The 12,993-nt window shown below is 38.3% G+C and overlaps 1 protein-coding gene across 4 annotated transcripts in view; it reads right to left on the bottom strand.

The window, feature by feature from the left end:
- IFT43 (intraflagellar transport 43) overlaps positions 1 to 12,993 on the bottom strand; it is a 101,055-nt gene that overhangs the window by 57,462 nt on the left and 30,600 nt on the right. For all 4 annotated transcript variants that reach the window (XR_001002618.1, XM_011949521.1, XM_011949520.1 and 1 more), the window contains exon 3: positions 5,105 to 5,172. Coding sequence is in view for 3 of the 4 variants with exons in the window: in XM_011949521.1 (XP_011804911.1) it covers positions 5,105 to 5,172 (68 nt within the window). In the remaining variant the exon portion in view is untranslated. The remainder of the gene's footprint in view (positions 1 to 5,104; positions 5,173 to 12,993) is intronic.

The following is a 12,993-nucleotide window of genomic DNA, read 5'->3' on the forward strand; positions in this document are numbered from 1 at the left end:
TATATATTAAATATTATTAAACCACTATGAAATGTATGAGTGATACTGTGAAACTGTAGAGAGTGTCATTAATCTTGAGAGATGCATGCTAAAGTATTTAGGGGTGAAATGTCATGACATCTACAACTTACTTTCAGGTTCAGGAAAAAGAGTGTACAGGGGGATGTTGGGGAATGGGGAGGGAGAAAAACGTGGGAGGAGAGGGTGGAAAAAAACGGAAGTAAATATTTTTAATAGTGATATTTTGTTTTTTTAATTTAACTTTTAAGTTCAGGGGTACATATGCAGGTTTGTTATATAGGTAAACTTGTGTCACAGGGGTTTGTTGTACAAATTATTCCATCCCCATGGCATTAAGCGTAGTACCCAGCAGTTATTTTTCCTGATCCTTTCCAATTTCCCACCCTCCACCTTTCAATAGGCCCCAGTGTGTGTTGTTCTCTATGTGTCCATGTGTTCTCATCATTTAGCTTCCATTTACAAGTGAGAACATACAGTGTCTGATTTTCAGTTCCTATGTTAGTTTGCTAAGGATAGTGGCCTGCAGCTCTATCCATGTTCCTGCAAAGGACATGATCTTGTTCTTTTTTATGGCTACATACTATTCCATGATGTATATGTACAACATTTTCTTTATTCAGTCTACCATTGATGGGCATTAAGGTTGATTCCATGTCTTTGCTATTGCAAATAGTGCTGCAATGAACATACACATGCATGTGTCTTTATAATCAAATGATATATTATTTTGGGTATATACCCAGTAATGGGATTGCTGGGTCAAATGGTATTTCTGTCTCTAGGTCTTTGAAGAATCACCACACTGTCTTCCACAATGACTGAACTAATTTACACTCATGCCAACACTGTACAATCGTTCCTTTTTCTCTGCAACCTCACCAGCATCTGTTGTTGTTGTTGTTATTACTATTATTATTATTATGATGATGATGATGATGATGATGATTTGAGTTTTACTCTGGTTGCCCAAGCGGGAGTGCAATGGCACAATCTGGGCTCACTGCAACCTCTGCCTCCCAGGTTCAAGCAATTCTCCTGCCTCAGCCTCCCAAGTAGCTGGGATTACAGGCATGCACCACCACGCCCAGCTAATTTTGTATTTTTAGTAGAGATGGGGGATTCTCCCTGTTGGTCAGGCTAGTCTCAAACTCCCGACCTCAGGTGATTTGCCCACCTTGGCCTCCCAAAGTGCTGGGATTACAGGTGTGAGCCACCATGCCTGGCCATATTTTTTTGACTTTTTAATAACTGCCATTCTGACTGGTGTGAGATGGTATCTCATTGTGGTTTTGATTTGCATTTCTCTAATGATCAGTGATGTTGAGCTTGTTGGCTGCATGTATGTGTTTCTTTTAGAAAGTGTTTATTCATCCTTTAATGGGGTTGGTTTTTTCTTGTGAATTTAAGTTCCTTATAGATGCTAGATATTACACTTTTGTCAGATGCATAGTTTGCAAAAGTTTCTCCCATTCTCTAGGTTGTCTGCTCACTCTGTTGACAGTTTCCTTTGCTGTGCAGAAGTGCTTTACTGTAATCAGATCCCATTTGTCAATTTTTGATTTTGTTGTGATTGCTTTTGGTGTCTTCATCATGAAATCTTTGCCTGATCCTATGTCCGGAATGGTATTGCCTAGGTTGTCTTCAACAATAAAAAACAGAGTTTTTGTATTTTTGGGTTTTACATTTAGTCTTTTATGCATACTGAGTTAATTTTTGTACATGGTGTAAAGAAAGGGTACAGTTTCAATCTTCTGCATATGACTAGCCAGTTATCTCAACACCATTTATTGAATAAGGAATCCTTCCCCCATTGCTTTTTTTGTCAGGTTTGTTGAAGATAGTTGCAGGTATGCTGTCTTATTTCTGAGTTCTCTATTCTGTTCTATTGGTCTATGTGTCTCTTTTTGTACAGTACCATGCTGTTTTGGTTACTGTAGCCCTGTAGTATAGTTTGAAGTTGCATAGTGTGATGCCTCCAGGTGTTTGTGCTTTTGTTTGCTTAGGATTGCCTTGGCTATTTGGGCCCTTTTTTGTTCCATATAAATTTTAAAATAGTTTTTTCTAGAAAAGTTCTGTGAAGAACGTCAATGGTAGTTTAATAGAAATAGCACTGAATCTATAAATTGCTTTTGCCAGTATGGTCATTTTAACAATATTGAGTCTTCCTGTCCATAAGCATTGACTGTTTCTCCATTTGTTTGCATCATCTCTGACTTCTTTGAACAGTGTTTTGTAGTTCTCATAGAGATCTTTCAAGATAGTGCCATTTTGAAGGCAACAACTGCTCAAGTAAATTCTAAACTAGAATAATGACTATTCTTTGAGAAACTATTCCCGTGTACATCTTAAGTAGTTAAATTTGATAACTGGCCATCCCACTGGCATATATTTTTTTTATCTTTCATCTAAGACTTAGTGCAAGAGATTAAGTAATGAAATGATTTGTAATCCAGTCTTTAGAACTGGACTCTGAACTAAACTAAAAGACATTAAGCACTTGCTCCTTCTGACTTACAGGCATCTATGACTCCACTTACTTCGTCCATAAAATGGGACCAAAGGTAAAGGCTAGCAAAATGTCTCGGTCTTACTATTGTATTTTCTGTCAGGCTGGCCTAGATTAACTATATTTAAGCAATGAATCAAACTTCAAGAATCACAAAGACTAACTGTAATCAAAGCCTGTTTAAAGCATCTGGAAGGCGCTGATAGCTACAGAGGCTAACAAGTGTGGCTGAAGGTGACAGCCAGCACCATCCTACTACAGATGCCATTTACAGAGCACATGTTACCTAACACTTTTATGTTCTAGAACCATAAAATGTAGACCTGCCTTATTACTTTACTCCTTATGCACTGTTGTTATTCGTAACTTAATTGCAGCACAAGCTAGGTACTAGCTTTATGCTGAGTACTCTTCCTGTGTGTTCAAGACTCAGAACAATTCTTTGCAATAGGTGTTATTATTGCTACTTTACAGGGTTAAGTAACTTCCCCAAGTTTACACAGCCAGTTAAATGCTGAAACCTAAATTCAAACCCTGGTATGTCTGAATCAGATACCCATGGTTTTAACCTTACTGTGATCTTGCTACCTATGAGTAAAACAAGAGATGACATAATTACCACACCTTAGCATGAAAACTCTGCCAGTTTGAGCACGGAAGAAATGCGAGAGAGTATGTGGTAGGAAGAAGTTTGAGGAACACTTTCTCCTTATTTGAAACCAGGTAATTCTGAAACCATCCCTGAGATGTGGATGCTTATCCTGGATGGATGAAGATCTTGCAGAGATTTCTACTCTAGGTCATGTGCATTCCCAGATGCTGGCAGAAATCCAAGGGGATATCATTCATTGATTATGTCTAACTCAAACTTGTCCAACCTGCCTTATTTTGTTGTTGTTCTGTTTTGTTTTATTTTAGGCTTTTAGCAGCCTGAATCCTTGGTTTTTAGTTTCTCTCTCTAGTGATAAGTGGAAAAGAGGAATGAAGAAGGGGTTTTACCGGCCCAACCAGAAACAGAAACTAAGAATCTGTGACTGTATTCTCTCTCTTAAACACCCCTGGTTAATTCTTACCAACATAAGGTTTAGAAAATACTTCTGATACTACAGTTTGGAAAGCTGACATTCCTATGCTTAAGGCTTTAATGTAGTTCACATTAAAGAATATTCCTGATATTCAAAATAACCATTGCTTTTCTTGATCTGTAATTACTTCTCCCAAACAGACCCTTCATATGAAGCATTTATGGCACCATAAAGATCCCAAAGCTCCTGCAACTCATAAACATCACCACCTGCCAGAATGCCTGTGGGAAGAATATGGTCGAAGCCTATCTATGAGGACAGAATGGGGATAAGAAACAGTCATCATCATCATCATAATAGCCAACATCTACAAGTGCTTCCTAAATGCTTCTCTCTCTTCTAAATATTTTACACATATGAATTCATTTAATCCTCACAATGATCCTTTCAAGTAAGAACTATTTTTAACCCCATTGTAGAGATGCAGAAATGGAGACCAGAGATGTTAAATTACTTGCTTGGGATCTCTTAGATAATAAATGAGATAGTTAGGATTCAAAGCTAGGCAGCTGGCTCCAGTACCTGCGGCTCTCACCACGCTCTGCCGCCTCTCAATGTGGAACCACAGGGATCAGCTTCTGGTCTAAGCTGTGGAAAGGCTGGGAGGGCTAAACACAACAGCAACATTCCTGTTACATATATAATTTCCTTTAGTCTTTGAATCGCCCTGTAGGGAACATCAGTGTGTCCATCCAGGGGCTCAGCCATGGTTAACACCTTGCTCAACATCATCCAGCTCAGAGAGAATGGCATCTGCATCTACAGTCCCACACTGTGAGCCCTATGCAGTTTATAAAGTGCTGCCACATACACTGTGACATCAGGTTTCCTAGCCTTTCCAGGAGCTATGGAGAGGTTGATGAGATAATGTTAGTTATGGTTATGGTATCAATATTCATGCCAGCTTACAGTAAACACAAGATACCAACTAGGCAGGGTGATGGGACATCTGTATTGTTTTCCTTTATGAACGATGACAGATATATGTCAGGGGAGGACATACCGCAGAGTTCATCAGCAGTTACAACAGGCAATTCCATTATGTTTAGAAAATTAAGAACACAGAATGTTACAACACGAGTAAACTTTGAAAACATTATGACAAGTGAGAGAAGTCAGCCATAAAGGACCACATAATATAGATTCTACTTACATGAAATGTCCAGAATACGCAAATCAGAGAGAGAGAAAGTTGACTGGTAACCACCTAGATCTAGGGAGGTTGGGGGGACATGGGAAGTGCTGCTAATAGATACAGGGTTTCTTTTGGTGGAGAGGTGATAAAAATGTTGTAAAATTGATTGTGGTAATGGTTGCACAACTCTGTGAATATATTAAGAATGATTAAATTGTACATTTTAAGTGGATGAATTGTATGGTATGTAAATTTTTTCTCAATAAAGTTATTGTGAAAAATAAAACAACACAGGAGCAAAGTCCCCCCCAGCCGTGTCCACCCCCACCCCCACTCTTATGAGCTGCTGGTACTCACTTCGAAGCCTTCACGGAATCACATGCCCAGCCTCCCTCTCGGCAGCGAGGTAATTTAGGAGAGGAAGTCTACAAGGAAAGAGAAGTCAAAAGAACACATTCACTCAACATTTGCATTTATTTTATTTTATTTTTTATTTTCTATTTTTTGAGATGAAATCTCGCTCTGTCACCCAGGCTGCAGTGCAGTGGCGCGACCTCAGCTCACTGGAACCTCCACCTCCTGGGTTCAAGTAACTCTCCTGTCTCAGCCTCCCGAGTAGCTGGGATTATAGGCGTGCACCACCACACAGAGCTAATTTTTGTACTTTTAGTAGACACAGGGTTTCACCATGTTGGCCAGGCTGGTCTCAAACTCCTGACCTCAAGTGATCCACCCGCCTGGGCCTCCCAAAGTGCTGGGATTACAGGTGTGACCCACTGTGCCCGACCAACATTTGTGTTTAAGCACCACAATGGCTGAGGGTAATCTCACCTACACCAACCAATATTCGGCCTACCTTCCGAATAAAAATACAGTGACCTTTCTAACTTACTATGAAAATCTGGGTTCCTTCATACCCTCCTGGTGAGTTATAAATTGGCACGTTTCTGGAGGGCTATTTGGTGATGTTTATTGAAAACCTTAAAAATGCTCATACTTTTTTTTTTTTAATCATGGAAATATTTATTTATTTATTTTATTATACTTTAAGTTCTATACTTTATTATACTTTAAGTGTCCAAGTGATCTCATTGTTCAATTCCCACCTATGAGTGAGAACATGCAGTATTTGGTTTTCTGTTCTTGCGATAGTTTGCTGAGAATGGTGGTTTCCAGCTGCATCCATGTCCCTACAAAGGACACGAACTCATCCTTTTTTATGGTTGCATATTATTTTATGGTGTATATGTGCCACATTTTCTTAATCCAATCTGTCGCTGATGGAAAAATGCTCATATTTTTTAATCTAGCAATTCTAATCCCAGAAATTGATCCCAAGGAAAAAATCAGAGAGGAATATAATGTTATTTTTGAGTAGTGAATAGCTAGAAACAACCAAAATTGCTAGCAATAAGGAATTAAGTAAATGGTAAAATATACATGAAAATACTATGCAAATAACAAAAAGTCATGTTATAAAAAAAAAAAACCCAATGATATAGGAAAATTCGATACATTTTAATTTTCAAAAACATGTTACCAAACAGTAAGTATATGCTTTTGATGCATTTTTTAAAATGATTACCGACATATACTATCTAGTGTTAATGAGTTATATGTACATGACTGACAGAGGACTCCATTATAGGCAATTTTCATTTTCCTTTTTTCTTCTGCTTTATAAACCAAAAAGTAATAAAATAAAGATATAAGAGTGAGACTTGCTTAGAAGACATAAACTAAATTGGTGGGTGGATTAAAAATCTACTCAAGAGGCCGACCCCAACCCCTGCCACTGCTGCCAGTGACCGAGTACAGTGTCTAAGAGAATTGGGGATTGACTTGCCCCCATCAACCCCCCACAACTAGCACCTATGTATGCCATCTAGAGGCCTGAGGATAGGCTGACCCCACTCACTGCCACCACTGCCAGCACACACATGACCCAGGGGCCTAGGATGGATCCATCCTGCCCACCACCACTGGCGCACATTTTCTGGGGTACAAAGGACTGTTCTGCCCTATCTGCCACCCACGCATGGTCTGGGGGCCTGGGAATAGGCCTACCCTGCCTGCCACCAGTGTCCATGTATGTCTCCCAAAAGCCTGATAATCAGTCTACCCAGCTTGCAGACACCACCCACCCACATGCACTACCTGGGGACCTGGGGACTGGCTCACCTGGCCCACCACCGCCACCCCTGGCACCTGAGCAAGGCACTGGAGGCCTAAGGACTGACCTGCCCAGATCCACCATCACCAGAGCCCATGCACACCACCTGGGGGCCCCAGGGACTAGCATACTTGGCTTGCCACCACCACCACCAGTGCCTAAGTACAAGCCCACTTGGTATCCCCATTTGCAGTAAAGCCTTGTCACAGCCTCTATTAACAGCTATAGTGTAAGCCACTAAAGAACCCATTGATACCCACTGATGCTGTTTACAGCTGAAGATACATAAAAACTACATGACCGCACCCACCCAGAATCAAAGCCAAAGCACCCCACCTAACCAACACTATAGATACATCTATAGGAAAAAGTATTTTCCTATGGAAGTCAATCCATAAGACTGGAAGATGCAACTATTACACCAGATACACAGATATCAATGTAAGAACACAAGAAACATGAAAAAGTAAGGAAACATGACACCTTTAAAGGAACACAATAATTCTCCAGTAACAGATTCCAATGAAAAGAAAATACATGAAATGGATGAAAAAGAATTCAAAACAATGATATTAAAGAAACTCAGTGAGATATGAGAGAACACAGATAAAAGAGTACAAAGAAGGCCAGTTGCGGTGGCTCACGCCTATAATCTCAGCACTTTGGGAGGCCGAGACAGGTGGATCACGAGGTCAGGAGATAGAGACCATCTGGGCCAACATAGTGAAACCCCGTCTCTACTAAAAATACAAAAATTAGCTGGGCGTGGTAGCACATGCCTGTAATCCTAGCTACTCGGGAGGCTGAGGCAGGAGAATCGCTTGAACCAGGAAATCGGAGGTTGCAGTGAGCAGAGATCACACCACTGCACTCCAGCCTGGCAACAGGGCGAGACTCCATCTCAAAAAAAAAAAAAAAGAGTACAAAGAAATCAGAAAAATGATTCATGATCTGAATGGGAAAGTCAATAAAGAGATAGTCATCATAAAAAAGAACCAAAGAGAAATCCTGGAACTGAAGTCAATGAAAGAAAGAAAAAATACAATCAAGAGCTTCAACAATAAACTAGACCAAGCAAGCGAAAAAGAATTTCAGAACTTGAGGACAGGTCTTTTGAAATAACTCAGTTAGACAAAAAAGAAAAAAGAATAAAGAAAGCCTACTTGACATATGCAACACCATAAAGAAAACAAGTATTAAAATTTTTGAAGTCTCAGGAGAAGAGATGGGCAAAGGTATTGAAAACCTATTAATGCAATAATAGCTGAAAACTTCCCAAGTCTTGAAAGGGATATAGATATTCAGATACAGGAAGCTCAAAGGTCTTAAAATAGATTCACCTCAAAAAGATCTTCTCCAAGGCACATTATAATCAAAATGTCAAGTCAAAGACAAAGATAAAATTCAAACAAAAGCAGGAGGAAAGTGTCAAATTGCACATAAGGGAATTCCCAGCAGAAACCTTATGGGACAGGAGAGATTGTGATGATATATCCAAAGTGCTGAAAAGAAAAAAAAAAATGTCAGCTATGATTATTATGCCCAGCAACGCTATTATTCAAAAATGAAGGAGAAACAAAGTCCTTCCCAGATAAGCAAAAACGAGGGAATTCATCACCACTGACCAGTCCTTCAACAAATTATTAAGGGAGTCTTACATATCTAGAAGTGAAAGAATACTGTATACCATCATGAAAACACAAGAGAGTATAAAACTCACTAGTAGAACAGATACACAAATGGGAAAGAGAAAGAATTCAAACATTACCACTTCAGAAAACCATCAAACTGCAATGATAAAAATTAAGAGAGGAAGTAAGGAACAAAGGATATACATAACAACCAGAAAACAATTAATAAAGTGGCAGAAATAAAATGGATTAAACTCCTCACTAAACTGGCTGAATGAATTAAAAAGCATCAATGTTTGCTGCCTATAAGAAACTTACTTCACTTATAAAGACACACATAGACTAGAAGTGAAGGGATGGAAAAAAAATTCCTGCAAATAAAAACCAAAAGCAAGCAGGAGAAGCTACACTTACATGAGTTACATGAGATAACACAGATTTTAAGTCAAAAACTGTAAAGAAGGTCATTCTATAATGATAAGGGGATCAACATAACAATTCTAAATATATATGCACCCAACACTGGAGCCTCCAGATAATGAAAAGCAAATATTATTAGATCTAAATAGACTACAATACAGTAATAGTTAGTGACTTCAACATCTAACTCTCCCAGCACTGGACATCTAGACAGAAAACCAATAAAGAAAACTGGGAATTTAAACTGCACTTTAAACCAAATGAAACTAACGGACATTTATTAAACATTTCATCCAATAGCCGCAAAACACACATTCTTCTCATCAGCACATGGAACATTCTCCAGGACAGACTATATGTTAGGCCACAAAACAAATGTCAAGAAATTTTTAAAAACCAAAATCATATCAAGTATCTTTCAGATGACAATAGAATAAAATTAGAAATCAATAATAAGAGGAATCATGGAAACTGTACAAATACACAGAAATTAAACATCATGCTCCTGAACAACCATTGGATCAATGAAGAAATTAAGAAGAAAATTTAAAAATTTCTTGAAACAAATGAAAACAGAAACACAACATACCAAAACCTACGGGATACAGCAAAAGCAGAGCCAACAGGGAAGTATAGCAATGAAAACCTACATCAAAAAAAAAGGAAAGATTCTGAATGAACAAGCTAACAACACACCTCAGGAAACTAGAAATGCAGGAACCAGCCAAACCCCAAATCACTAGAAGGAAAGAAATAATAAAGATCAGAATGGAACTAAACAAACTAGAGACTTAAAAAAATACAAAGGATCAATGAAACAAAAGATGGCTTTTTGAAAAGATAAACAAAATTAGTAAACTGCGAGCTAGACCAACTAAGAAAAAAGAGAGAAGACCCAAATAAATAAAATCAGAAATGAGAAAAGAGACATTACAACAGATACCACAGAAATACAAAGGATTATAAGAGACTACTATGAACAAGTACATGCTAATAAATTGGAAAACCTACGGGAAATGGATAAATTCCTGGACACGTACAACCTACCAAAATTGAACCAGGAAGAAATAGAAAACCTGAACAGACTACTAACAAGTAATGACATTGAATCAGTAATAAAAAGCTTCCCAACAAAGAAAAGCCCAAGACTAGATAGCTTTACTACTGAATTCTACCAAACTTACAAAGAAATAATACCAATTTTTCTCAATCTATTCCCAAAAATTGAATGGGAGGAAATTCTTCCTAACTCTTCTACAAAGCCACTATTACTCTGACACCAAAACCAGATAAGGACACAACCACCGCAACAGCAACAACTATAGGCCAACATCCCTGATGAACATAGGGTGCAAAAATCCCCAACAAAATACGAGCAAACTGAATCCAACAACACATCAAAAAGATAATACGTCATGATCAAGTGGGATTTATCCCAGGGATGCAAGCATGGCTCAACATAAGCAAATCAATAAATCTGATATATCATACTAACAGAATGAGGGATAAAAATCATATTATCATCTCAATAGATGCAGAAAAAGCATTTGATATGATTGAACATTCCTTCATAATAAAAATTCTCAGCAAATCAGGCATAGAAGGAACAAATCAGGCCTCAACTTAAGGCCACATATGACAAACCCACAGCTAACATAATACTTAATGGAGAAAAGCTGAACATTTTTCCTCTAAGAACTGGAACAAGACAAGGATATCCACTTTCACCACTTTTATTTAACATAGCCCTGGAAGTTCTAGCCAGAGTAATCAGGCAAGAGAAACAAATAAAAGTCATCCAAACTGGAAGACAGGAAATGAAACTGTCCCTCTTTGCAGATGATATGATCTTATATATACAAAAACCTAAAGATTCCATCAAAAAATTCTTAGAATAAATAAGTGAATTCAGCAAAGCTGCAGGATATGAAATCAACATACAAAAATCAGTAGTGTTTCTACACACCAATAACAAAGTAGTTGAAAAATAAATCAGGAAAGCAATCCCATTTATAATAGCTACAAACAAATACTTAGGATTACATTTATCCAAGAAGGTGAAAGACTTCTACAGTGAAAATTACAAAATACTAATGAAAGAAATTGAAGAGGACATAAACAAATAGACATCCCATGCTCATGGATCAGAAGAATTAATATTGTTAGAATGACTGTACTACCCAAAGGAATCTATAGGTTCAATACAATTCTGTCAAAATACCCATGACATTCTTCACAGAAACAGAAAAAATAACCCTAAAATTTGTATGAGACCACAAAAGGGACTGAATAGCCAATGCAACACTGGGCAAAAAAAGAATAAAGATGGAGGCATCACACTATTTGACTTCAAAATATATAATACTACAAAGCTATAATAACCAAAACATCATAATATTGTTATAAAAACAAATAGATCAGTGGAAGAGAATAGAGAACCAAGGAACAAATCCATGTACTTCTAGCCAAATGATTTCTAAAAAAGACACCAAGAACATATTAGGGAAAGAACAGTCTCCTCAATAAGTGGTGCAGGGAAAACCAGATTTCCATATGCAGAAGAATGAAACTAGACCTTCCCCATCTCTCACCATATACAAAAATCAAATCAAAATGGATTAAAGACTTAAATGTAAGACCTGACACTACAAAATCTACTAAAACTTTCTGCACAGGAAAGGAAACAATCAACACAGTGAAAAGATAAACTATAGGAGAAGATATCTGCAAACTATCCAACAAGAAACTAGTATCCAGAATATGCAAGAAACACAAATAAGTCAATAGCAAAAAAACCAAAAAAGCCCCATTAAAAAGCAGGCAAAGGATCTGAAAAGAATCTCAAAAGACGACACACAAATGGCCAAGTATATGAAAAAATGTTCTACATCACTGATCATCAGAGAGATGCAAATCCAAAACCACACTGAGATATCATCTTACCCCAGTTAAAATGGCTCCTTTGAGCCTGGCCTGAGTTGTCACTTTACTGATGGATATCAACACTATTAATAGTGTTCCCTAAGAGTCTAAAAACAAAAATGATCAGCTTTATCTTGTTTAACCACAAACCCAAGGAAACCATGGCTATGGGGTGAAAATCCCTTCTGCCTAGAGGTAACACAAAGCCACATCTCCTCTCATTTTCTTCCCATTATAAAATGGTACCAGCAGCTTCAAAACAAAGAGATCACCAGCTAAAAGTCACTCCTCCAAAGCCAATGCAGTTTAACAACCACTTCTAAAATCAAAGGATTTTTTTCACTAATAACTGAAGCCATTAGGAGTTGATATAATATTATAAAAACTGTATAAGCTACTTTTCATTTCCTCCACCCAAACATTGAGATTACTCGGAAAAATAAAAATTGCAAAGAAATCCTCTGAGCAAAATGAGTCAGGACTATGGTAGTTAGCTTGCTTCCCACTGGTGAACCTCAGGAGAGAGCACTGAAGCAGAGGGGAGAGGAGGAGGGACAGGTAGGCTTAGCTCTCTGCAAAGTAGGCTTGGGCATTTAGAGGGAGATGCCTGTCTCCTGATGGGAAGTCCTTACGTCCATGATTTCGTTCTCTGAGTCCAAGGATTAGAAATGTTTTTGTAAACAGCCCCTAGTATGAGTCTCGTTATGGGCACACACAAATACCCTGTCTGGATGAGACGGACTTAATTAACAACTATTACCAAGTTATACGCTCTTCCCCAGAAATCAACTTCGTTACCTATGTGGGGAACTTGGCACTGGTCCCATGTGCACTGGGTGCAATAGAAAAAGTAGAAGATATCATCCCTGTCCCAAATGTTCCATGAGACCAAGAAGATGCAGAGTTCGGTGTATCAGGCCTGTATTATGAAATCCACATAATTGGATGTCAGGCTTAATCTGAAACCCAAGAGGCCACAATGGAAGTGAGAATTAGACGTCCGTGGCCGGGCGCGGTGGCTCAAGCCTGTAAACCCAGCACTTTGGGAGGCCGAGACGGGCGGATCACAAGGTCAGGAGATCGAGACCATCCTGGCTAAC

Source organism: Colobus angolensis, unplaced genomic scaffold (genome assembly GCF_000951035.1).
Source record: "Colobus angolensis palliatus isolate OR3802 unplaced genomic scaffold, Cang.pa_1.0 Scaffold3, whole genome shotgun sequence".
NCBI lineage: Eukaryota > Metazoa > Chordata > Mammalia > Primates > Cercopithecidae > Colobus > Colobus angolensis.